Below are 26,827 nucleotides of genomic sequence, written 5' to 3' on the forward strand. Positions count from 1 at the left end.
TCAAGATACAATGTTGTCAAGTTTATTAAAAGCAGATTCCATTTCTTCACAGAGCCAAGTTTCTTTTCCTCATTTAAAAGCCTGATTCATTGTACTATAGCAGCAGAGTAAGTTAGCTCAGTGAGACAGCCCATCACTGATGGAGACGGGCACACAGCACCACAACTCTACACTGCAGGTACCCACAAGCTTTCCAGTGTTTACAAGCTCTCTTACACACCCACACATATATTTACAGCTAATAAATAAAATTTAAAGCCAAAGCATCATCGAGATACATATGTATGTGTATATACACACGTACGCACATATTGTCTTTAGAAGCCAGATGTTCAGTGCTATGTACAGGTTGGCTGGATCTTTTAAATTTGTGAGCCCTTGATCCAAACCCAAATGTACAGAGTCAATGAGTTAGTAATAAAGGGGATGCCAGTGACAACTTGTACATCATTTTATTGTTACAATGCCTCCAAGCCTGATGAAATCAGTCACTTTTGTCCTGTATTACATAGGTACAACCATCCGTCCCCTAGCAAGCACTGATATGCCAGCTTATCTGGAACTACTTCTCTGACGTATTCCAGTACATCCCATGACTCTCCCCGTTGCAAATTACAATGAATGACCACTACATTTGTGGGGCTTTGCGTGTGGGTAGGTGTTCAGACACCCACAGGTTCACAGTTCTGTTCCCAGAAACAGCCTCTGGCATGGGACTCCTTTATCACTTATACTAATATACAGTAAAAACCTTCTGAAAATAAGAGATCTAGTTCATAAATAAGTGTTTACTCACTCTTGATTAGCCTGGCACTTTCTGAGGCTACTGCAGGTAACAACTCCCTTCTTTGCACACCACAATTTACAAGCATTGAGAAGCATACTTCCTAGTCATTTCACCTGTTATGTAGTAAAATGGTCCTGATCTAAAGTCTGTACTTTTCATGATGCAGAATTTGAACTTAATCCCATCTAAACTAGAAATGAATGTGATGTGTTCAAGATGTGGCAGAGGCATGGCTGAGGAGAGTCCCAAACTAAATGCTAACTATTGGCTATTGAATGTGTTCAAGTTGACGGAGACAAATAGGGAGAATTCTGATAATAAAAGTATGGTATCAAGCAAGGTGTGGCTCATGCTAACAATCCCAGCTTTCAGGAAGCCAAGTTAGGAGGATCACTGCAAGTTCAAGGCAAGCCTGAACAACATAGCTACAGAGTGGGACAAATGAGACTTTTCCTCAAAAAAGCAAAAAATAAAAGTAAAATCAGAGTAAAATTATTTTTCTTTCTGTTCAATTTATGTGTCACTTGGAATTATAAACTCATTTTCAACATCTACCCAGAGAACATTGTTAAAATATAAGACAAACTTTTGAAAAATGGAGGGGTTAAGCCATAAAAATTCAAGTCTATTAAGAATTAATCTAATTCTGTGTTTCTGTTGACTTGTACTTTGTCATGGTGAGACCAAGGCTCAGGACTTCATGAGCTCTGGCCTCCACTGTTTTTGCTAAGCCACACATTGTTCATTATTTTTTGCGGAGGAAGCTGGTGTGCTTCATCCCAATGGTAAAAGAACTAGTTACAAATGACAGGTGTTTCAACGGCTAAAGAAATAGATTTGACTCATGACACAAAAAATAGATAAAACTCTGGAAAGGGTCTCAGTATAAAGCCCCAGAATTCTATCAAAATAAGAAGCCCTCACTAATTTTTGACCATGACCAAGCGTCATACAAAGGAGTCTTATTTATTGGGAACAAATGATTCCTTCTTAAGGGACAAAAGACGCCATGCTTCTCCTATCTGCTGTCCTCTGATGCTGGAAGACATGCTATCGGCCACAAGACTCCTCACCTTGTATTAGTCACGTTTTAGTATCTGAGGCTGTCTTCTAATTTAACTAACAAGATCGAGATGGAATTAATACTCAGGAAAACCCACGTTCAAACACCCAAACAAGGGTATCTTTTTCTTTTTTATAAAATTTACTTTGTTTACTTCAGTCTTCAAAGAACTCATGTGCTTTCTTCTCTTGTTGGTCTGTCCAGTTTCTGAGGAAAAACAGAAGAAAGGCAATTTGTCATTTGCTTTTTCCTTACAAACCTTTGGCCCACCCCGCCACTGTCATGATAAAGAAGTGTCCAAGTAACACTCAGAGCAAAGTTTGTGAGCGGGAGATGAGGAATCTGGGGAAGCAGGGTGCCCAGAGCAGAGGGCACACTTGATGCATGCATTTAAAGGTAGGCTCCTGTTTGAGCATCATCTTCAGAAGACTGTCACGTGTGGCTGAAGTCACAAAGCTTTCCTTGGATGCTAAACATAATGAGAAGCTTGTCATTCTTCTCTTGGAATGTGAGCCTTCTGAAGAGTGAACAGGGGGTGGTACTGCGATCCTGTGAGGTGAAACCCTGAAGGCTACTGTTGGTCTGATTCATAATGCCCTCCTAAATATAAAGTGCATTGCAAGAAATGGCTGCCTATGTATTTGTTGTTTGGGAATCTTATGAGCTGACCAAAGATGTGTCATTAGACCTTCTTAGGCAGTTTCTTATAAGTAGTCTGATCAGAATGTTTCATAAACAGTTGAGGATATTTTATGGAGGTTGGGTTTATATTTATAAATGGGGATTTTGTTTTTATTTCACATATCTACTTATAAAGTTACAGATTGTTGGGGGGGAAGGTAGGTGAGTATAAGTGCATTCATGCACATAGCTAAATTTTCTACTGGAGTCCCCATTTTTAGAGAGGAGGCAAGTGTGAAGGTCTGCGATCTGTAAGTGGCAAAGCACTTATGGCATGGTGGAAATCTCTGCCCTTAGTTGAGAGTCATTTTGCCAGCTTAATACTGGCAGCTATTCCCCTTGGCATTCAGATCCACATGGTCTCATTTTTCATTGTCATAATTCTATGTTTGTGATATGAAAGCATATAGATGTCACATATGTATAGTGGTAAAGGATATAAATCAAATTGTTAATCACATGTCAAATGTTACTGATAAGGCCTTATTGGTTGTACTTTATTGATGTCTGTTTTTCCTCATTTATCTATAGTGTGAAATATATAATTTATATGTAAGTAGACATTTTAAACGAGGTGTTCCACACGGGTTCTTTAATATTCTTTTTTTCTTAAGAGGCAATTTTTACTTGGAGCTTTTGTCTATAATAATTTAGGAATCAGGATAAAGCAAAAGCGAATGCTTTTCCTATTTCCCAGTGCCTCTGTGGCCAGCCTTTGTTGTTGCTTCTGTGGCACTGTTTTGTGGCCCTATCTAATATTCTTCCTTTAATAAGCATAACCCATTCGCACTTGGAGTCTGGCAGGGGCGTGAGGGGCGGGGTGAAAGCAGCATATCCTGAGAACTTGGGAGAGAAGATGGAAGGTCACATGCTGGGTCTCCACTTAGCACTGACGTGTTGGAAAGATTCTGCAGCCAGCTGCCATGTGGATTAGCCCGAGAGGTCATGGAGGACAAGCCAGCAGTTGTTTTGAGATGGGTGAACGGTTTCCTGTATGCTTATTAAACTTTCTCTCCATCTTTGAGGTTTTGATATAGTTTAGCTCTCCCCTGTGATCCTATGTTCTGGAGTCTGTGGCAATGGGAGAGAGAATGTCACTATGTGGCTACAGCTGATGAGACACTCTCACCCCTGGATATATCACAGGAGGAGTTGAACCCACTGTCACACGCTCCATACTTCAGACAGCATCTATGCAGCTAACAGACTTGCAGCAGTGGGAAATGCAGAAGTGAAGACTTGTGGGTAGCTCAAGAGGTATCGTAAAATTTAACGTGTATATCTGGGATAAAGGTCAGCAAGGTAAGAAAGGAAAAAAAAAAGAATATTAAGGAGTTAAAAGAAATAAAGCAAGTGACCATAAGATAAGAAAGAAGGGCTAAGAGAGACCCCTAAAGACAGGGACCACAAGAACTTCCGGGCAAAGAGCTGGGCAGAGGCCACTTGGAGAGAAGGCTGAGAGAGCTGGGGGTCATGCTCACCAGCCAGACTTCTTCAGAGACTTGTCATGGCACTTCACAAACACCGCGGAGTCCTTTCCCTTCTGCAGCTGCGACACCTTCTCCCTCGCACAGAAGATGACCCTTGGAAGAAAGTAGACAAAGCATGGAGCAATAAGAACAATAAGAACAACCGCTCAAAATGGGTGACTGGTCAGGATCATTTAAATCTTTCATGATCACATTAACTGTGGTGACATTTCTGAGAGTTAAGGGTGACACAGGGGTCGTATCTCACTCAGGAGGTCTGACCAGGAGAGGAGTCACGGAAGCACCTCTGAGCATTGTGTCAGAGAATTAGGACGGCAGTCTTCAACTGCTTTGGGAACAAAGGCGTTGCAGAATTTCTCTGTCTGTAGCGTGTCTTAAGAGTTTTTGTAAACAACAACAACAAGAAGAAGAAATAACTTCTCAATTTTACTTTAAAGAGTTGTTTCTATCAATGGTATACTTGCAAAATCCCTGAACATGTTTGTGAGGATTTCAATTGTATGGGAGCCTTTATGCAAATTATTTTATAGATATATGTGGGGTGGACTGAGAATCCCGTTTCTTAACAAGTTACTTTTAGCCCTTCGATGATACCATCTCTAAGATTTTTTTCCATGTTTTGTAACTATTTTGCACTTGCAGGAAATCGTGCTGGACGAATACTGAGATTGCCTGCTTCTGATCCCAGCTGTCATTCCAAATAACTTTGATCAGCTCAGGGTTTACACGTTCCCTACTTGAAATACAGAAATATTGCAGGCTAAGCAACCCCAACCCAAAAAATTCTTAAATGTTCCAGAATCTATGAGTTTTTGAATACCAAGTGGGAAATCGAACACCTGACCTCATGTGGCACACTGGGGTCAGAATGCATAGTCACTGAAATCGTACAAACTACCTGCAGACTATGTGTGCAAGACCAACGTGAAACACAAGTTGGTCCCCTCTCCAAGATATCTCATTATCTATAGGCAACTATTCCAAGATCTGAAAATAAAAACAACGCAAGTCCAGACCCTTCCAGTCCCAAGCATGGTCGATGTTCAGCCTGTCCTTCTTCCTCTGTGTGGCTATAAAAGACTGTTCTGGAAGCATTTCTGGAATAATTAACTAGGACCCACAGGACTGAAGCCATTTCCTAAAGTTCCACCTGCGTGCTGAAGGCTCTGGGAAGGTTTCTTAATGACAGGGGGTTGTGCAACATGTGCAGGGAAGCATCCTGCTCAACCACGGGGGCTGGGCAATGTGTGAGGGGAAGCATCCCGCTCAACCACAGGGGGCTGGGCAATGTGTGTGGGGGGGCATCCCGCTCAACCACAGGGGGCTAGACAATGTGTGAGGGGAAACATCCCGCTCAACCACAGGGGGCTGGGCAATGTGTGTGTGGGGGGCATCCCGCTCAACCACAGGGGGCTGGGCAATGTGTGTGGGGAGGGCATCCCGCTCAACCACAGGAGGCTGGGCAATGTGCTGTGCGGGGAAGCATCCCTCTCAATTACTTTTTCTGCGTCTCCCCTGCTTTCACTCGGATCCGCTGGACGACAAAGCTGGGGCTGCTCCACCAGTCCTGCCAGCTGAAGTAGGAATCGCTCTTCCACTTCAGCTTCATCATCAGCAGTTCTCCGATGTCCACCTCCGTATAAATCAAGAAGGAGTAGGTTTTATTGGTGGCGACCTCAGGCCTGAGTGAAAATTTCATAAGTTTGGTTACTTTCAAAAAATCAGCCTTTTCTCCTCCCTAAATGTAAATGGCTTCATTGTCTGGGTGCTATTTTAAAAATGTGGAACATGCCCAAGATGAATGTCAGCAGCATTTGGCCGATCGTAAGATCCCACACCACTCTCTGGTGTTTCAGGATTCCTCCTAACACTATAAACTATCTAGTACAGTTCTTAGGGGAAATGCCTGTCAGCCAATTTTATTCCCACCTAGTTCTCTTTAATTTATACATGTGAGAACGAATGTTCACGCAATTTCAAAGTGTATCTCCAGTTCTCCACTTGGCTTTCTCTATTTTCCTCATGTTTTACCTACTTTTCAATAATTCTGATTTTTAGAGGCTATATTGATTTTACTGACATGAGGAGCCATAACTCACATGATCCTTGACTCAGGTTGTGGTACTAAGTGTTGCATGATAAACTTAAATGTTAGAAAACCTTCTATTGAGTTTATCTTCAGGACACATTGTAAAAGAACCCCTCCTAATCCTTGTAACTATAGCTATGAAAATTATGTCCTCTTTGCCTTCCTGGTATGGAAAGTTCTAGCAGCCAACAACACACCCACTGTATGTGTGTCCTATTCAGTCACTGTGCAGTTTAGAAGATGTGTTCATGTAGGAATTAGTAAAGGGTAGCTTCAAATTTTCCCTAATCAAAATAAGGGATAATGCTTTGTCATGGGCTTTTTATCTATAACATTGTCTATCATCTTATCTATCTATCTATCTATCTATCTATCTATCTATCTATCTATCATCTATTTATCTATGTTGTAGAGTAGCTTCCTGTTACAATTATTCACCCCTCCCTCCCCCCTCTTCCTGTCTATCTTTTTTGGGGATGCTGGAACCACACCACCTCCCAGGGAATGTAACTATTTTGTCATTGCTTATTTTTTTTTTTTAACAAAAGAAGTGAAGACCTGAAATGTTGAAAGAAAACATGAAGTAGAGAGAAACTAAAAGTAGAAAGAAACTAGAAAACAGTGTTTGCTCATATGAAGTGGTGCAAGACTCCCTTTTTTAATTCTAATTTCTGTTTTTTTTTTCTTTTGGTATTTTGAGACAGATTTTTTTGTATAGTTCTGGCTGTCCTGAAACTCACTGTATGGAACAGACTAGCCTTAAACTTCACAGTGGTCCTCCCGCCTCTGCCTGAGTGTTGGAATTTCAAGGCATGGTCCACCACACATAGCTACATTCCAATTTCTTAAACTGGAGTTTCTTGTTTTTGTTTTTTGTTTGTCTTTTGAGACAGGGTTTCGCTGTAGCTTTTAGAGCCTGTCCTGGAACTAGCTCTAATAGACCAGGCTGGCCTCGAACTCACAGAGATCCCCCGCCTCTGCCTCCTGAGTGCTGAGATTAAAGGCATGCACCACCACAGCCCAGCAAAACTGAAGTTTCTTTTTGGGGATGGGGGTGATGCACTTCTGTTTCCCAGATCAAAGGATCTGGCAAGGAGCTACAGACTGGAGGTGTCCCCGGAGCTACTCACAGAGTGAAGGCGATGTTCTCACTCTCGGCCACTGTGCCATACAGAGAAATCTCGAAGGCCTGGTTGTGCTGCTTGCCACTCTCAGTCCCAGAGAAGTGAATCTTGACTTGGTAATGGAAGACTGTACGAGAGGGGAGAACATTGGAATAAGGGAAGGAATGTTAATCTTCATGGAAACATCATAGTCCCTAAGCAATCGAGCACTTTGGACTTGTAGAGCGAATGTCTTCCTAGGCCCCCACAGGACAGGCACACATTGGTCTGCATGAGTGGCTTGGAAACACTTTCTATTGGAAGTGCAGACCTGACGCGCTTCCCAGGGAGGCTGCATCTAATTGTATCTAATTGCCCACCTGGAGGGGACTACCAGGGATATCAAATAAATAGCCCAACACCTTCAGAAGGCTCTTTGTGACCTCTGCTTGCCTTGGTCATCTTATATTTCTACATCTGTACCAACCATATTTGGCATTTGCTGCTTTATTACTGCTTATGGCCTTGTGTCTTCCCATTTTGTGGGTACACTGTACTCCCCCAACCCTGGTCTCACTCTGTTCCTCCACCATCTATCTGCATTGGGAGGCATGTGGCACACACAATACAACACAAAGCCCTGAGGTCTGTCTTACAGAGCCAGGTCCCAAACTATCCTGACTTAAGAAGTCCATCTGGAAACAGGAGCTTGAACCTCTGTGTCTCTTCCTGGTTCTTCCCCGCTTATCCACCAAAACCCTGAGCCTGAAACATAGCTACTGTGGATTTAATGGGGTCACCCTGATGCTTGTCTCCTGCAGCCCAGGATTCTTAAGCATATTTTTATTATACTGCTGTCTGTTAAGTGCAATTTCTGTTAAGTTGGATCAAAGACATCTTATAGGCTATGGGATCCAACATCCTTAACTCTAGTGATATAGAGTGTGGCAAAATTGAATTTTGATGTTACTTTGGATATTTATATTCCTGAAAAACATTTCAGTACGTTAGTTTCTTGTGACAAACTTTATTTAGTTTTGCTATTTGTTTTAAGTATATTGTGTACGTGTGTGTGTGTGTGTGTGTGTGTGTGTGTGTGTGTGTATGCATATGTGTGTAAAGACAGGATCTCACATAAGCCCAACTGGCCTCAGACTCACTATGAAGTTGAAGATGACCTTGAATTCCTGATCCTCCTGCCTCAACTTCCCAAGGGCTGGGATTACAGACATGCACAACTATGCCAACCTTATACCTCATTTTATAATGAAAATAAGACAAGCGAAAACAGAAAAACAAAACAACTAAACCCCAGGACTATTCAAAAGTAAATATAAATTATCCTGGTCTAAGGCAGTGCTCTAGGTCACAGCAGGGGAGGCTGGAGCGGGGGAGAGCCATGTGTCTCTAGGAAGTCCAGACAGAGCTCTGAATGACCCTGTGTAAGGCTACCCCTGTTTTCAGAGGTACCTGCATACCTACACCTGGTTCTAGAGTTGGAGAAAATGAGAGTTCTCTCATAGCCTATAAGATTTCTTTGAATAACACGTGCTCCGACATCTGGGTCACCTTGCACAACTATAACGTACTGCTGAAGCAGATGCTTTATCTGAGGAAACTGTTCCTTAATAAGGGCCCTTACTTCAGGCTTCCACCCAGACTTTACCAAAGGCAGTGTGTCCAAAATCAGTCCCTGTCACCAGATGCACCCCACAATACAACCCCTTGGTCTCTTCCCCTTGTATTTCTTCAAGTCTCAAGAGGTCAGGCTTTAAGCCCAAGTTGGAAATGAGTTCATGGCGAGATGGACATATGCCTTGTCATGTTCTTGCTTTCCTAGTGTGTTGACTAGCTTTATGTCAACTTGACACAGCTATAGTCGTCTGAGAGGAGAGAATCTCAATTGAGAAAGTGTCTCCATAAGATCAGATTGTAGGCAAACCTGTAGGGCATTTTCTTAATTAGTGACTGATGCAGAGTGCCCAGCCCATTGTGGGTTGTGTCCCTCCTTAGTGAGAGGTCCTGGATTCTATAAGAAAGCAAGATGAGAAAGCCATGAGGAACCAGTCATTAAGAAGCCCCTCCATGGCCTCTGCATCAGCTCCTGCCTTCGGGTTCTATCCCTGTTAGAGTCCTTGTCCTGACTTTCTTTGATGATGAACAGTGAGGTGGAAGGTGAAGCCAAACAAAGCCTTTCCTCCCCAACTTGCTTTGGTCACTGTGTTCATCACAGAAACTCTGACGCTTGAGATACTTGAATGTTGGTTGTTCTCGACTTTGTGTAAAGTGAATTTTAAACGTGACACGTGTTCTGTGAAGTTCTAGAGAGTAAGTAATTTAGTCTTGGTGGGCTATGCGGGCTTTGTCACTATTCCTTGAGTCTGCCTTTGTGGCAGGAAGACAGTGTTAGATAAAATGTAAAGGAATGTGTCTGCCCATGTTCGAATAAAACTTTATTTACAAAAGCAAGTGATAGACTGAATTGGGCCAAAGGGCTAGATCTTATAATCCCAAAGTGATGGTTTCCGATTATCTAGAAACCCAGTACTAATAGCTGGTAACAACTACAGAGAAGGCTGGCTGCATACTCAAGGCTGAGCATCGGGGGTCTTTCTGATATGGGAATCAAGAGTTAGATAAATGGACTAGAGAAGATCCTTCTATATTAACAGAGGTACAAGTGAGGGTTCAAGACTTAGTAACATCACTTCATTAACTTTGTTAATAGAATCAACCCATGATAATCGAGATGGCACTGACCAACTTTCCTCCTTCCCACAGCTCCCAGCCTACCTTTGTAGGGCATCTGAGAACGAGTCTTCAGGTACATCTTGCTGCTCCTTTTGGCTCTGACCTTGTTGATCTCATAGCCTACATTGTTGCAGCGATTCTTTCTGCAACTCAGGCAGAGCCCTTTCTCAAAGGCTTCCTTGGAGTTGCACCTGTAAGCCTTGCTTGGGTTTTCTTCATTCAGCAGGGAGTCAATAAAGAGATGAATGGAGCGTTCATGGGAGCACTTCACCAGCTGGTCCACATCTGCACACAGAGACATGGGAAAGGGTTGTCAATAAAGAGATGAGTGGAGCACTCATGGGAGCACTTCGCCAGCTGGTCCACATCTGCACAGAGAGACATGGAAAAGAGTTGTCAATAAAGATACGAGTGGAGCACTCATGGGAGCACTTCACCAGCTGATCCACGTCTGCACACAGAGACACAGGTCGTTCTCCAGAGACCTTGCACCAGGTAGACTTGTTGTGAGGATCCCCCTTGGGATGTGTCCTCACCTCCCTCCATAACTGTCATGTTGACTGTTAAAGGCTGACGAGAAACCTTCACGCTTGCCATCTTACCTTTCTGAATGCTTATTATGCCAATAATAACCAACACCCAGGCAGAAGTTATTCCCTCCAGCTTAACACAACCATTGCCTTATTGGAATTGTCTACCACATCTAAGTGGTTCCAAAAGCACAGTTCTAGAAACCACATCATAAAGGGCATAACTGTAAAATTAATAGCAGACAGAGGTCAGAAGACAAACTTGATCCTTGCCTTTCACCTTGCTCAGGACAAAGTCTCTTGTTTGCCACTGAGTACCCAGGCTAGCTGGCTTGCAACCGTCTGGCATTCTTTTGTCTGCCTCCCGTGTCACTGTAGGACATCCGGGATTACAAACAGGTACTATTGCATCCGACTTTTACGTGGATTCTGTGATCTAAATTCAGAGTCTCACACATGCTCAGCAAGTGCTTTACCCACTGAGCCATCCTTCCCTTCTCAAGTGTGTATACTGAAGCCCCACACTGTGGAGGCAGTGAACAGGACACAATGGCATTGAGACCTAAGCCTCAAAACTCACATTTACGTCATTTCCCATTTACTCACCCCCAAGGCCCCTCTCCGCAATCACACGAATGGCTTCCCCAAGGTTGCATCCTGGCTGGAAAGTGCCTCCATTGGGATAAATGTCAACATGGCCTACTGGCTTCTGGATCCCAATACTTCGGCCAGGTGATCCTCTGGTGAATGTATGTAAGACGTCTACGAAATCTGCATCATCAGGAGAAAGGCGACTGGGGGCCTCTGCATACTCAAAGTTAGGCCCAGCCGGATCCAAGCCTTGGTGGGAAAGAAGAGGTCCATAAATTTTAAAGTCTACCGCAAGTTCAGTCCTTACATCAGCATCCTGCTGTAATGGAATCAGAAGGCTCTTGACTTCTTATTGCTCCTTGTCTTAGGAGTTGGCTCTTCCAGTGACTAATAGCCAAAAAAAAAAAAAAAAAAAAAAAAAAAAAAAAAATAGGCATAGCTCTTTGAAAACGGAATCTTATTCAATCACTCCCTTGCTGTGTCACTCTCCCAGCCTAGCCTCGAACTCTTAATCCTCCTGCCGGAAGTTTCATAACGCTCTGATTACAGATGTACACTACTGTAGCCCACATATCTGAGCTCACCTACTTCCCACCTTTCTCCAGATGCTCCTGTTACCAGATGGCTTTCAACACACAGTGTAGGTGGCAGTGGCTTTGAACTTCCTACCTCCCCATTCCTAGTGTTAGTATCACAGGCCTGCATCATCGGGTCTAACAAGGATCTTTGAAACTGGCCAGTCCACAGTGATTTTTCACACCCTGCTTTCTTCTTGAAGGTTCTTTCTGAGTCTGGGAAGACCTTTAATCCATGATTAATTCATTTCTCCCTCTCTCTACACCAAGCCATTTATAGCCACTTCCTAGATGGCTGTCTTATTCCTGATGCTCTCTAGAATCAGTCCTGCCAGTCTCCCTGGTACTTATGCGAGAGGGGATGGCATATATGCGGTCTCTTAGCTCAGCTGGAGCAGAGGAAGGTGATAGTTCTTTCTCAGAGGAATTGTGGGCCTCTGTAATGCTGCTATCCACTCCAATGCCATGGCCAGTGGATGGAAAGTTAGAACTGAGACAAGAGATGATGAACATCAGGTACAAACCCCAACTCCATGCATTTGGGTACCTAATGGGAGTGGCTCTAATCCTCTTTCAGAATGATTGTCACACTGGCTCTTGTAATAAATGAACAAAATATGCCTCTTACCAGTGATTCTGTTAACCTTCTTGTTGGTCAGACTTCCTGCCACTCCAGCAGCGTGGGCTCCAAGACTGTAACCCAAGAGATGGACATTGTCTAGTGGGTAGTTAAATTCTTCCTGGGGGAGAACAAATTAGAAAAGGCTTGATGTAGCAAAATGAAAATAAATATTGGTTTTAAAGTATTGGCACTACTGTAAGTTAGTTTTACTGATTTCATGTTCTAGTTAAAAGAGACAAATATCCTATGGTGTTGAGATTTCTTTAATGACAGAATTAGGGAGGGTCAGATCATTTATTGGCTGTATAATCTAGTCACATTAACCACAGTGTAAAAATGCCCTTCTGAAAATTTGAAATGCTTCAGGAAACACCTCAGATCTTGGTGGTGGTGGTGGGGGAGGAATCAGCCAACTGTCTAGCTCTCGTCAAGTGTTTTTTCCTAAGCACAGAAGGCTCCCTTTCTCAGTCTTACCTCCATCCAGTTGATGAACCTGGCCACATCATTTCCCACCAACTTGGTGTAGCCAGCAGACACTGGATAATGTTGCTGGGCCCGATACAGCCAGTCCACCACAATGACATTGGAGTCAGGTTCTCTCTTGTACAGGGCGGCCACAAGTTTGGGCACCCAACTCTCATACATTCCTGTCACCTGAAAAAAGATGGTATGTGATTTCTTCTAGACATAATTCATTGTAACTATGACACCATGAAATGAGAGATAAAAGCTTGCACGGAAGCCCCCTGACTCAGTGTGAAAACTCAAATTGCAAGGGGAACTCTGTTCCTACTCCTTCCCTTCCCAGGGCAACTGTGAGCACACCAGGGAGATGCTGGCCTCGGGGACAGCAGGCTGGGAATTAGCTCGCTTTAAAAAGTATGTTTTATCAATTACTGAGACATCAGCAACTTATCCTATTTAAAAAAAAAATAGGTCAGGGCCAATGTATTAAAACTTTACAGCCAAATTACACACTTTCAGAAAAGAAATGTTGTTTAATTACTTTCAATTAAGCCAGGAAATGTTGCCCAGAAGAGCTGACTGAAAGGCCAGGCCTGTCCGGCACGTCTATAATTCTAGCAACTCTGCAGGGTGAAGCAAATGTAAGTTCACGACCCGCCTCAGTCACAGAATGACTCCAAAGTCAGCACTGGGGACCTTAGTGAGGTCGTCTCAATAACAAAAGTGGGAGGAGGGCAGGGACATTGTACCGAGGCCAAGTGCTTGGCTTGTGTGTACAGAACCCAAGGTTCAACATTCAAAACTGCAAAATAAGAAAGGTAGACGTTTTTAAGGGATGCAATGCACTACTTTTCCTATAAAGAATGGTTTGCTAAGGAGGTTAGGCTCAGGTCGCACTGCAGCCAAAGTAAAGGCTATCAGTTATTCGCTGAACTTAGAATATTTTCCTGGAAGATTTATTTACTTATTATGTATACAGTGTTTTGCCTGTATGACAGAAGGGGGCACCAGATCTCATTACAGATGGTTGTGAGCCACCATGTGGGTGCAGGGAATTGAACTTAGGACCCCTGGAAGAGCAACCAGTGCTCTTAACCTCTGAGTTGCCTTGAACTTAGAATATTATGATACATGTGTTTAAGGTGCCTTAATGAAGACCTCCAAAAACCAGCAGAGAAATGGGAACCTTGAGAGCCAGACCAACTGGCTCCCCTTGGAGTTTTACACTTATGATATGAGCTTTTTTAGACTCCATGTTTGTTTACGCATTTACTGGACTAAACTATGAAGCCATGAAGCTCACCTCACTCCGTGCCCTAGACAAAGTGCACAACTTTTCACCTAGTTTTTGTGCCCCGTGTTGGGGCAAGGCCAGCCCTAGAGATACGGACTGTAGTTCTACCTCGCTTGTTTATCAGTTCTGTAAACTAACTGCGGCCTTTCTGGGACACCTGCACCGCGCGGCTGGCCCAGGAGGCCTCAAAGTTCCCCACACACTTCCACTGCGACCAGTCTGCTTGCAGTCTCCCTGTGGACCTAGGGTGAGCGCTACAACTATTTTAAGCACAGAGAGAAAACGAAGAAGACAAGGTGTAAAGGTGACATCAGCCCACCAGGAATCCAGTTAAGACTCTTTGAAGTGTCTCAAAGTCCAGGTTCAGAGTGTGTGCTAGCTACCTCTCTTCCTAACTGCTACACTGACTGCCTTTTGCAGCTCCAAAGCAAGTCCATGAGAAAACAGTGGCCTTTCTCCCGAATGTAATGCTAACTCACTGACTGTCACCTTCCGCAGGCACTGCACCGGGAGAACCAGCAGGCACAAAGCTCCAGGGAGTATGCGGCTGTCCTGCTGTGACAGAGAAGGTCTGTGCCCTTGAATGGCCTGGAAGCTTATCTCTGGTAAGCTATTTATCTGGGTTCTCTTGTACCTTTTTCTCTATAGGCATTTTCAAGTCAGGCTGTCTGGCAAAGGGCAGGTGACCGACTTACCTATACTGCTGGGTGCTTCTAGTAACTCAGTAGCAACTAATCTAATCCTTTCTTTTTGGTTCAACATAAATGCAGATAGAAGAAACAAAAGAGGCTGAGGAAGCTGAGCACTGTCATCTACTCAGGAAAGGTCTCGTTTTTCTCGATTTCTCTTCTTATGACAGACAAATCTCCAAACCAGAGCCCACTCTGCTCCCGGCAGCAAGTGGTTTGACTGAACCCAGTCTGTGTTTGCTTTGATAAGCCATGATCAGCTGGCTTTATTATGATTCCAGACAAGGCAAGCCCGTGTGATAGGGAGACGCAGGTTGTTTGGCCAGCAAACTAGCCTGAGCCTAGAACTCAGAACAATAGGATCCATGACTTGAAGAGCACCGGTGGGTTTAGGAAGACAGCAGGGCCAGGGGCAGCATCTGGCACTACATCCAGAAGTTGCTTTAGTCATGACATCTTAGCAAGGGAGGGAAACTCTCCCCACCCTCCCGCAACTTCCTGAAGACCCAAATTCTATCAGGGTGAGATTGAGATGCTTAAGCTTGAGAGGCACAGTTGCTTCCCATGCAGAAGCTGCTCACTGAGCTTAAACTTCTCGGAAATCATTAAGACGCATGCTGTGCACATCCAAAATGTCTCTAAACACCCCAAAGATCTTTGTCCTACTTACGGCTGTGTTAGGGACTTAGACTTTCATCATATGCTATATACTGTACTATGTTCACTAGTGAATGGGTACATCTTAAAAAATACATCTGTATGAGTCCTGTTGCTGGCATATTCATGGAGACAATGGTATTTGTCCTATGGTTTCAATGAAAAGATCACTTCAGTATGTGGGAAGACATAGCTGGTAAACATCATTTTATATACATAATTTTTACCTAATTTCCCTCACTGGAATTCAGTATCCAGCAATAGCATTCAAAAGTTGTATCTACCAAGAAGATAACCCATCTTTAACCATGCATATAGTATAAATTATTTTTAGTAAATAATGCAACCTGCTCACTAGAAATTGAAAATTGCAAAAGTAAATTAAAATATTTACATAAGACCAGCATCATATAAAACAACTACTTGGCATATTTGGGAGGGTCCATTTATGAATATTTTAAATAAGTAGCTTTAACCATAGCTTGTACTTTTCTGCCTGTCTTTTTTAAGTGTGTGCATGCGTCTGCATGGGCGCGTGTGAGACAGTCTGAGGGGTTGGTTTCAGGAACTGTCCAGCTTGCTTTTTGAGATGGGGATCTCAATCTAGCGTTCACCCAATTAGGCTCACTTGCCAGTGAGCCCCAAGGATCTCTCTGTTTCTGCCTCCCTGAAATTGTACGAGTGTGACTCTGTGCCCTGCTTTTTATTTACTGACTTTTTAGGTGGTGGAATAGAACTCAGGTCCTGTGCTCGCAAGACAAATGCTTTATAGACGGAACTATCCTTCTAAGGCTTTTCTCCAGCCTTCTCCCATGACAACCTCCTGATAAACATCTTCTTCCCACCTCCACAGAGGATTCAAAGGCCCCAGCCAGGCACTGTGCAGAACCAAAGGTGAGAGTCAGCCAGGGGAAAAGTTTATGAACCTGGCTGGGACTGTAGGGAAGAACTTGAACCCAGATTGCCTCAACTCACGCTCAGAACAAAGCTGTCAGAGAACAGACAGATACAGGTCATGGGCTTCCAAGAACTGGGATCTGCTTGACCTTAAACCCCCTCTGTAACCACTCTTACCGTCCAGCCGTGGATCACCACGAAGGTCTTGCTGCTGTGGTTGAAGTGGCAGTTGGACACAGATTCTGCTACTCCAGGAATGAGGTGACAATTGTCCTCAGCTGTGTCTTCAGGGGTTCTTAGGGCAAATTTACTTTCGATGTCATTAAAGTCTCCTCTGGCTACAGGAAAAGAAGTTAGAGAGATTACTCATGGTTGAGTGTTATTTTGCATTACTTGGGACGTAGAGGTTTTAGGTTCACAAACAGCCAATGACAACAATGCCCTTGATTTTTCTAGAGGATATTTTTAAAAAATGAATATGGGTCCGTGCGAGCATGAAGACTTGAGTCCAGAATCCCCGGGGCTCATGTGGCGGGAGTGGTGACCTGCTGTAGGAAGACCTGCAGCTTGTAAGTACCCGCCTACAGGGTGTGGCCTCTTATACTATATACACAGATGCAAAATCTGCATCCATCCCTTTTTTCCTTTCTTCTTTCGGCCGGCTGCTTGTTTGGATTGCGGGATTCAATTGGTCAAGTAGAGAATTCTGATTTGTGAGTTTACCCCTAAATAAATATCTATTTCTCCATTCTGAGCTAGTGTGGGATTTCTTTTAAGTGTCCATTCACTGCTTCACCTGGCAGGTTCCCCGCGACAGTGACCTGTTGATGTCCAGCCTCACAAGGCAGAGGAGAGGTCTTCGGAGCAAGTGGCATTAATAACCATATCAGTGAGCTCTGGGTTTGATTGTAAGACCCTGCCTCAAAGAATAAGGTGAAAGAACAGCCAAGAATAACACCCTCCATCGACCTCAGGCCTCCATATTCACATGCACACATGCGCATTTGAACATATGCAAGCATCATACACTCAACACACACACACATAAATAATATTTTTAAAAGATGCTGGGCAATGGTGGTGCACGCTTTAATCCCAGCACTCGGAAGGCAGAAGCAGGCAAATCTCTGTGATTTCAAGGCCAGCCTGGTTGGTCTACAAGAGCTAGTTCCAGGACAGGCTCCAAAACTACAGAGAAACCCTGTCTCAAAAACCAATATATACATGTAAATATATATGTATATATTATATATTTTTTTTTGAAAAAAAAGAGAGAATGTGGATTGCAAGAGAATGACTGATGTCCCAGTAGTGATGAAGAGGACAGAGATGACCTTAACTGTGAGTTAGACACTCTGTGACTGCCAGCCTTTTCTTCAGCCCACGTCCAGTTAGGGAGTATGTGGAGATGCGTTTAATTCACACAAGTGAGCTACTGTGTGGAAATTCCTTCTTTTCATCTTGTCTCAAGTGACTTGGCCAAGATGGGAAAGAGAGGGTAGACTAGCACCCAGGACTTCAAGTTCAATGTCCATGATCGTGGAGGAACCTACCCTTGTGTGGCACGGTTCTCATTATGCTGTGAGCTATTCTGCTTTCTTTAAATATTTGGCGACAACACAATCATAACATAACATTGAGACTCATGGGAACCTAGAACTCAGAACCTATAGCAACACAATTAGAATCATTTGAAGAAGGGGCTCCCCCCCCCCATCAGAATTTTAAAAGATCAAAAGTTGAGAGCCTAAGGAAACCTTTCCCTTCCCAATGGCAACATGAGCTGTCTCAAGCCATTTCAAGAGTGCGGAACATTCAAAGACATCATGGCATGTGTGATTCATGCTCAATATGTTGCTTAGGTAGCTTTCCTCTTCCTTTTATCCTTAGAATCTTTCACACAAAGTCAAACCTTTTAAAATTACAGCAAATCTTAGCTGGGTGGTGGCAGGGCACATTTTTAATCCTAGCACTTGGGACTTGGGAGGCAGAGTCAGGTGGATCTCTGAGTTCGAGGCCAGCTCATTTAAAACTGTAATGTATAATTAAGAAATATAGGTTATTAGAAAGAGTCATCTTTATAAATATTGTAACTGTAATTCTTGCTTGATAACTGTTTCATAATATATAATTTTACTATGTTTAAGCCTTCCTTTTTGTTTAAACAAAAAAGGGGAAGTGGTGTAGAAGGTTCTTCTGTCTTTGTGTTGCTTTCATTGGTTAATAAAGAAACAGCTTTGGGACTGTTGATAGGGCAGAACTTAGGTAGGCAGGGAAGACAGAACTGAATGCTAAAACAAGGGCAGAGTCGGAGATACACCATGGATCCACCAGAGACAGATGCTGGGAATTTTACCTGGTAAGCCACTGCCACATGGTGATACACAGATTAATAGAAATGGGTTAAATTAAGATGTAAGAATTAGCCAATAAGAAACTAGAGCTAATGGGCCAAGCAGTGATTTAATTAATACAGTTTCTGTGTGCTTATTTCAGGGCTAAGCTAGCCTGGCAGCCGGGACAAACAAGCAGTCCCTCCTTACAACAGTTTCAAAATGTCATTATTTTTTTCCACTCTGTAGTATTCCATTGTGTAAATGTACCATATTTTCCTTATCCATTCTTCAGTTGAGGGGCATTTAGGTTTTTTCCAGGTTCTGGCTATGACAAAAAAAAATGCTGCTAGGAACATAGTTGAGCACATGTCCTTGTGGTATGACTTAGCTTCCTTTGGGTATATACCCAAAAGTGGTATTATTGGGTCTTGAGGAAGGTTGTTTCCTAATTTTCTGCGAAATCACCTTACTGATTTCCAAAGGGGCCGTACCAGTTCGCATTCCCACCAGCAATGCAGAAGTGTTCCCTTTTCCCCACAACCTCTCCAGCATAAGTTGTCATCAGTGTTTTTGATCTTGGCCATTCTTGGAAGTTTAAGATAAAATCTCAGAGTAGTTTTGATTTGCATTTCTCTGATGTCTAAGGATGTTGCTGTTCCCTTTTTACAATTAAACCTTTGAAACCTTTCATTGCAAGCTGACATTTCGGAAATCAAGGTGTGAAGGAAAGCAAGAAGGACGCACCAAGACTGACAGAACAGTCATTGAAATTGGGCTCGTCATGCGATTATCTGGGGGCTGGAAGCATTTCCCTTTCTAGATGTTATTATTCAATGCTGTGGTTAGTTGCTGAGTGATTCAACACCAGCAGAAACTCAAGCATACATGTGCACACCCACAGCCAATCTCGACTACCTAATGCACAGGAGATATTTCTTAACGATTGAATTGCTAGAGAGAAATGAGTTTCGCAACAGTTGTAAGACTTTATCCAACTAAGGAGCTTTGCTAAACCCCTGATCTTTAAAGCTCTTAGGAACTCACAGAGTCCATCCTGCTACCAAGAATATGTGCTTCTTCTTCCCTAACCGGAAAACACTGCTAACCTTATCAGTTGGTGAAAAAGAATATTACATGTGTTTAACCTAATTGATCTGATTCTGCCCAAGAAGTTGCTTTATTTTTATAAAGCATTTTAGGAAGAAAGAAGTAAACTAGCCTCACTTGATTCTGCCTCTTTCTACCTCAATAGCTCTTCCTCCCCTTCAACAATCTGGCTTTGCCAATTTTATTCCACTATGTTTATATCCAATGTGTGTCACACACATGCATAGAGCAGCACATGTATACCTGTTAAAGAGGGAGAGTCAGTTCTCTCCTTCTTCCATGGGGGATCTCGGGCTCAAACTCAAGCGGTTGGCTTGGCCTATGGCCGTAGTCTGCTCAGCCGTCCTGATTATCAGTGCTTCTCAAGCAGGAGCCACTGAACAGCCCAGAAGACAAGCTCCCTCAATGCCCATCTTTGCATTGCCACATCAGAAGAGGACTTGAACAGCTCCTCAAATGCCGCTCTCTGTGGTCTCCTTTACCTAGAAATGGGCAGTTTAGTGGTCCTGGTATTGCTCCTTACTTTGAAATGGCCATGGTATTTTTGAAATTATTAAGGATGACTTTGTACATTTCCACGAAAAAAAAAAATCTGTTTAACGGCACGATGCCTATCCAAGGCTCAGAGTGGATTTCACACAACCAGCATATCCACTGGACCCATTGCTGATTTAGATAGAGAAAACAAACAATCAGGAACTCTCATACACCGTCACGTAGATTTCTCATGGGAACTTTCATTTTACTTTTAATGGAAGAATTGTGTGTGTGTGCATGCATGTCTCTGTGTGTGTGTGTGTGTGTGTGTGTATGACATTTTCACATGAAGACGTTGCTGCTTACAGAGTGTCACAATAGTGTCAGTTCTATGTTCGCTACACAGTCACAAACAAGTCTTTCTACTGCTTAGCCTATGCAGAGGACTTTTTCATATTGCTAGTGTCTGCTGCTCTTGAACAGTGTCTCAGTATCCTAAAGATCAATGTGCCTCCCATCCTCTGTGGTCCCCGAGGCATCAGCGGAGAAGAGCATGTGAGACAGGTAAGAAGATGGACTCCAGGTAAGAAGATGGACTCCAGGTAAGAAGATGGACTCCAGGTAAGAAGATGGACTCCAGGTAAGAAGATGGACTCCAGGTAAGAAGATGGACTCCAGATAAGAATATGTGCTCCAGGTAAGAAGATGTGCTCCAGGTAAGAAGATGGACTCCAGGTAAGAAGATGGACTACAGGTAAGAAGATGTGCTCCAGGTAAGAAGATGAACTCCAGGTAAGAAGATGTGCTCCAGGTAAGAAGATGTGTTCCAGGTAAGAAGATGGACTCCAGGTAAGAAGATATGCTCCAGGTAAGAAAATGGACTCCAGGTAAGAAGATGGACTCCAGGTAAGAAGATGGACTCCAGATAAGAAGATGTGCTCCAGGTAAGAAGATGGACTCCAGGTAAGAAGATGGACTCCAGGTAAGAAAATGGACTCCAGGTAAGAAGATGGACTCCAGGTAAGAAGATGGACTCCAGGTAAGAAGATGTGCTCCAGGTAAGAAGATGGACTCCAGGTAAGAAGATGGACTCCAGGTAAGAAGATATGCTCCAGGTAAGAAGATGTGCTCCAGGTAAGAAGATGGACTACAGGTAAGAAGATGGACTCCAGGTAAGAAGATATGCTCCAGGTAAGAAGATGTGCTCCAGGTAAGAAGATGGACTACAGGTAAGAAGATGGACTCCAGGTAAGAGGATGGACTCCAGGTAAGAGGATGGACTCCAGGTAAGAAGATGGACTCCAGGTAAGAAGATGTGCTCCAGGTAAGAAGATGGACTACAGGTAAGAAGATGGACTACAGGTAAGAAGATGGACTGCAGGTAAGAAGATGAACTCCAGGTAAGAGGATGGACTCCCTGAGTGTTCATTACCCAGGTGCACCCTGGGCTGACAGCTGCAGTGGCAGATGAGCTGCAGCTAATCTGAGGTGACTGTTGTTAAGGAAACGGGGAAATGTGACCAGTGACTCTGCACTCATCCAGCTCTGCTGCCTTTTACTAGGTTCCCTGGTAAATTAAGACAACTTTAGAGAAAGGAAAAGGAGAGGGGGAGAGGGGGGAGGGGAATAAGGAAGAAGAGAGAGAATGGGGGAGAGAGGCAGAGGCACGCAGCACGTTAATGCTACCCTGACAATCAGGACACACAGACATGTCTGAGTTAAACACCAGGGTGACGTGTGTATGCAGGTAAATCACAGGCTTATGTGTTTCCTTTACCATGTGATCTTTGCTCCTAAATTTCAAAGCTAATAGCTCAAGTGAAGTCTAGAACAAAGAAGAGACATTTACCCTGATATGAATAATAATCACAGAAGTGAAATTAGGCTGCATCAAAGAGCCATAGAGAAGGATAAGGTTCCATGGAGAGGTCTTGCTACTGTCAGAATAAGAGCAGTGTTGAGCTCCGAGGAAGGGACCGGTGACACTGGCGACAAAGGGAAGCAAGCAGGTGAGGAAGCAGCGAGTGCACAGAGTCAGAATGCACCCTGGCCTCTCCTCTCTCCTGAAGCATTACATCTGTCAATCACCTGTTCTCAGATGGGCACAGCACTGTAGGGTGCGGGGTTGCAAGAAGAAAATAAAAGAAAACAATTTCCATGAATGGATCGGTCAGTTTTGGTGTGGAAAAGACAAACCAACATTGCCGCCTGGCCGCCCCCAGGAGTGTGCTTAGACACCTCAGTGCGGGCACCGTTTGTGGCCCAGCTAACAAATTAGCGTTTGCACCTCTTATAGACAGAAAAGAAGAACATTTTAAATTGAGTAATAAAAAGGAGTACTACCTAAATGTCGTGTTGAATTTGTTCCAAAATTAGGAGAAAAATCCCGTAATACCTAAAGGCAGGGTAACAAACGGCTGTGAGCAGTGAGTGTGGACACTGCTCAAGGAGACCCTGTGGCCTGTGGAAGGAAGGAACGGCTGGGTGGAGGGTCCTCCTGTAGGTATACAAATGAAGATTTCTAACTGAAATTCAAAATTCTTGCACAGTTAATATGAAATTACTTTTTCTTTGCTGGTAGAGACAACAAAGAAAAGTCCAGTTATTTTAAGCTCACACCGCGACAATGGATGCTTGCTATGCTAACGGTCTGACTGAATTACCATACCAACATTTGGTCTGAGGGAAGGCCAAATGAAGACTGGCACTCCAAGCTGGTAATGGGAGCTCACACATCTAACATCAGTATTCAGGAGGCAGAGGCAGGTGGATCTCAGTGAGTTTAGGGCTATTCTAGTCTACATGCTCAATGTCTGGCCTGTCAGGGTAACATAGGAAGACCCTGCCTCAAAACAAAAGCAAAGCCAAAAGAAGGCCATTGCATTATTTTATTTAAACTATAAGCTCCACAGAGGTAGATTCCCCCAGTCAAAGATTAGGCAGACCTCAGGGAATCCTGCAGAAGAACGGGAAGAGGTCAAGGACACCACAATAAACCCCACAGAATCAACTAACCTGGACTCATAGGGGCTCACAGAGACTGAACCGATAACCAGGGAGCCTGCAGGGGACTGACCTAAGCCCTCTGCATATATGTTACAGCTGTGTGGCTTGGTCTTCTTGTGGGACTCCCAACAGTAAGAGCAGGGGCTGCCTCTGGCTTTTGTGCTGGCTTTTTGGCATAACCTCACAATGAATTGCCTTGGTTCAGCCTTCAACTTTTTGCTATGGTCTGGTTGATATCCTTGGGAGGTCTGCCCTTCTCTGAATAGAATGGAAGAAGAGTTGATGGGGGGCACAAAGGCGAGGTGGGGGACAGACTGGGAGGAGAGGAAGGAGGAGAAACAGCGACCAGTTTGTAAAAATAAATAAACTCTTAGTTTCAGAGTAAGCTATAATCTATTATTTACTCCTTCAGAAACTGGAAAAGTTTGAACTATGCCAAGAGTGGGTGTGACAAGGACCTCCTGTGACAAATTCCTATCAGGTTACAAAGTCTACACAGAGAGAGACAGAGACAGATAGGGGCGGGGAGAATTATTAATGTATTCAAATGATGTTTTCTGACCTGCAGAATAATGATGCTTATATTGAATTCTTCTTCACCATATGTGACCCAGATCCAGCACCAACCACCATTCTGATGGCCAGAACATTTTCCCAGATAAAAGGATGCACCCAGAGGAGAGATGGTGGCACATGCTTTTAATCCCAGGATAAGGACGCAGACGCAGGTGGATCTCGATGAGTTCCAGGCCCGCCTGGCTTACAGAATGAGTTCCAGGACAGTCGGAGCTACACAGAGAAACTCTGCCCCAAAAACTAAACAAAACAAGCAAAAAATGCAGCGTTGGTGATAATGATGTGGAAACAGATGAAAAAGGAAAGGCCAACATCACGTGTTGGACAACCTAACAGAACAGAAACAGCCGGCTGAGTATCATGGTCTCCTCTACAACGTAGCAACAGAGGGAAGCTGTGCTAAAAATACACTCGGTGAAAGAAACTGAACATCTTTCCATTGCGACTCTTCCTCAACTGACTCCCCCCACCTCTCAATGCAGCTATTAATCAACCACTCCCCTGTCAATCTCTCTCCCAGGGGCATTTGCTGCTCTGCTGTCGTTACCAATTATTTAACTCTGATATTAGCCTGCAAGTGAGCACACTGGAAGAGGACAGCAAGGAGCAGGTTCCTCTCTGCACTCTCTCTTAGCTCTCTACCCTCCTGACTCGGGCCAGGAGAGGCTGCAGAGTCTCCAGGAAGAAGGCACTCCAGGGCAATGCCACACACACACACACACACACACACACACACACACACACACACACTGTTCGCAGGGGGGAAATCAAGAGTGAACAAGGAAGCTCTCGGAGCCCAAAGGGAAGTTGGGGTCACTCCAAACTGCGCCTTGCCTTTCTGGTTTTACCCCTAGGTGAATTCATTTGCTAGAGAAGGGGCTAGAAGAAGAAGCACACGATGAAGGGCAGGTAGAGGTAACAGAGAGATGATCGGAGAGAATAATTTTGCATCTGCTTCAGCATAATATTCCCTAATACATTTTATTGCAGGAAAATCGGGGGTTGTCTAAAGTCCAAAATTATTGCACAATTACTTGGGTGTCCATTTAAATTAAAGTATAATGTAGGACCTCAGGCACTTTGAGCCTTGCCAGTTGTCCTAATGTTGGAACCCATAGAGCTCACCCCACAAGGGTGACACACTGAGTAGCTGAGAAGCTGGGTCCAGACCTTCTAAGGAAACTTAGCAAAACTTGAATATGTGGAAGACCCCGACGGAGTTTACAGTAAAAGCAGTTTTATACTGTGATGTGCTTTCTGGAATATGAATTGAAAGTTTGCTCCTATTTTCTTAAGCAGAATGGCAAACTATGAAGAAAGACAGCCTGCCACAGGAAAGGCACAATCTCCGCGCTCCCGAACACCCTAGATTCTTATCATCCTTGCCGGTCTCCCATGATGGATTCTCTTGTCTATGACAACTCAGCAAAGATATTTACAACTATATGCAGAAATCAAGTTCGCTTTCAGCTGCAGACCCAGACTCCACTAAGACTGGAATTAGGCTGTGGACAGACGTGCCGCCTTCCACACCTCCAGGGGACACCACCCTCTGTGGCGATTCCACCAGTAGCAACACAAGGAAACACCAGCCTCCTTTTATGACTGGGTTCAGTTACATTTGGAGTCTCTGCTCTGTTAGCTCAATCAAGGTTCAAGTTACAAGGCTTCTCAGTTGTGGGCAGGTCTCGATTTCAAGGCCATAAAGAAACTCGCAACTGACCCTAATCTTTTTCTCTAGGCAAAGAGAAGCCTTGTAACTTGTCACCTGTAGGTGACTTCCTTTGTGACAGCAGTTGTGCCTGAGACGCTAAAATAAATACATAAATAAATAAATATAAATAAATATCTAAAAAAAAAATTTTAAAAACCCGCTTTCTCTCAGCTAGCAGAACGCCTCGCCTAGGGCGAGCCTTTCCTGGAGGGCTGAAGGATAGAGTGCTTAACAGGCAACCTCCAAGCCAGAAGCCCCAGAATGCTGGTGATTGAGCCACGTTTACCGAAGGATCCGCCCTTTGCAGGTTTTCTTAGGTACTGAGCTAAGGGGAGCGCAAAAGCTTGGAGACCGGAGCGCTCCCCGGCGCAGAAATGCGTGCAGGACGCTGGGTCCTGGGACTCCGCACCAAACGTTTCTGTGCACCACTGCACACTCCCACTCCCTGCTCTAGCCCTGCGCTCAGAAAGACAATGCCCTGTGCAGCCGGGATGCAGACAACGCGTCCTCCCACTCCTACCCCTAAAGAAACCACACTCGGCTCACTCCTTCCCACCTCCGGGGGAGTCTGACCCATGGTCCCAGCCAAGTTAGAGCCACCTTGGCCCGCGTGCCTTGCATTCAACACTCCCACTCCCTATGGGGGAGGTTTCAGCTTGTCGCTACTCTGCACCGCTCGACCCCCACGCCTCCCCAGTCGCATCGGTCACAACCCTGACCCTTCCCTGCTTCCCTGCCATGGTCCGAGGCAGGAGAGAGCAAGGGACAGAGTGGGAATGAGGGAGAGAGAGAGAGAGAGAGAGAGAGAGAGAGAGAGAGAGAGAGAGAAAGCGGGAACCCGGAGTCGCCACAGGAGGCTGAGTCTCTTCTGAATTCCTCTCCAGGCACCCTTCCCGGGACTCCCTTTCCCTGCTGCGCCCGGGAGCCCCAGTGCGCGCCTCTTCCAACTTTCTCCTTCCCATCTTCAGATGGAGAGGAAGCAGTCCCGGCCGGGTCTGCAGGTGGAGGCGTGTTGGCGCGCAAAACGTACCGTCTGCTGCAGCCACCCCTGCGGGGAAGGAGGTCAGACTCTGAAGCCACACTCCCAGGGCCACCAGGAGCAGGGCTTTGCTCTCCATCTCCAGGCACGTCCTTCTGCTTTGCTTCGGGAACTGCGCGGCGCGGGCAGACTGGACGGGAGAGGATCCGCGTAGCAAGGGGGTGAGCGAGAGGCGCAAGAGGGCTGGAGCGCAGTAGAGCGCCGCAGGGCAAGTCAACCTTTAAAGGGAGAGGGCAGGGCAGCTGGAAGGGGCAGAATTCCTCCGAGAAGGAGGAGGAATTTAGTCTG

At 44.5% G+C, this 26,827-nt stretch overlaps 1 protein-coding gene across 1 annotated transcript; it reads right to left on the reverse strand.

Moving 5' to 3' along the window:
- Lpl (lipoprotein lipase) lies at nt 1-26,827 on the reverse strand. The gene is made up of 10 exons (XM_041675030.1): nt 26,531-26,827; nt 16,462-16,622; nt 12,757-12,936; nt 12,289-12,400; nt 11,101-11,334; nt 10,007-10,249; nt 7,241-7,361; nt 5,521-5,703; nt 4,013-4,114; nt 1-2,057 (listed from the first exon to the last, which is right to left on the reverse strand). Coding segments are annotated over exons 1-10 (1,425 nt in total). The 5' UTR covers nt 26,619-26,827; the 3' UTR covers nt 1-2,056.

This window comes from Microtus oregoni, unplaced genomic scaffold (genome assembly GCF_018167655.1).
Source record: "Microtus oregoni isolate MIOR12 unplaced genomic scaffold, Mior012 000025F_ref0000491, whole genome shotgun sequence".
Classification (NCBI taxonomy): Eukaryota; Metazoa; Chordata; class Mammalia; order Rodentia; family Cricetidae; genus Microtus; species Microtus oregoni.

Excerpts from the sequence above, each read along its gene's own strand:
- Lpl (XM_041675030.1), bottom strand. The coding sequence starts at position 26,618 with ATGGAGAGCAAAGCCCTGCTCCTGGTGGCCCTGGGAGTGTGGCTTCAG. Across the intron at positions 12,937-16,461 it reads TGGTGATCCACGGCTGGACG|GTGACAGGAATGTATGAGAG; the intron begins GTAAGAGTGGTT and ends ATCTTTTTTCAG. Across the intron at positions 7,362-10,006 it reads TTCTCAGATGCCCTACAAAG|TCTTCCATTACCAAGTCAAG; the intron begins GTAGGCTGGGAG and ends CCTCTCGTACAG.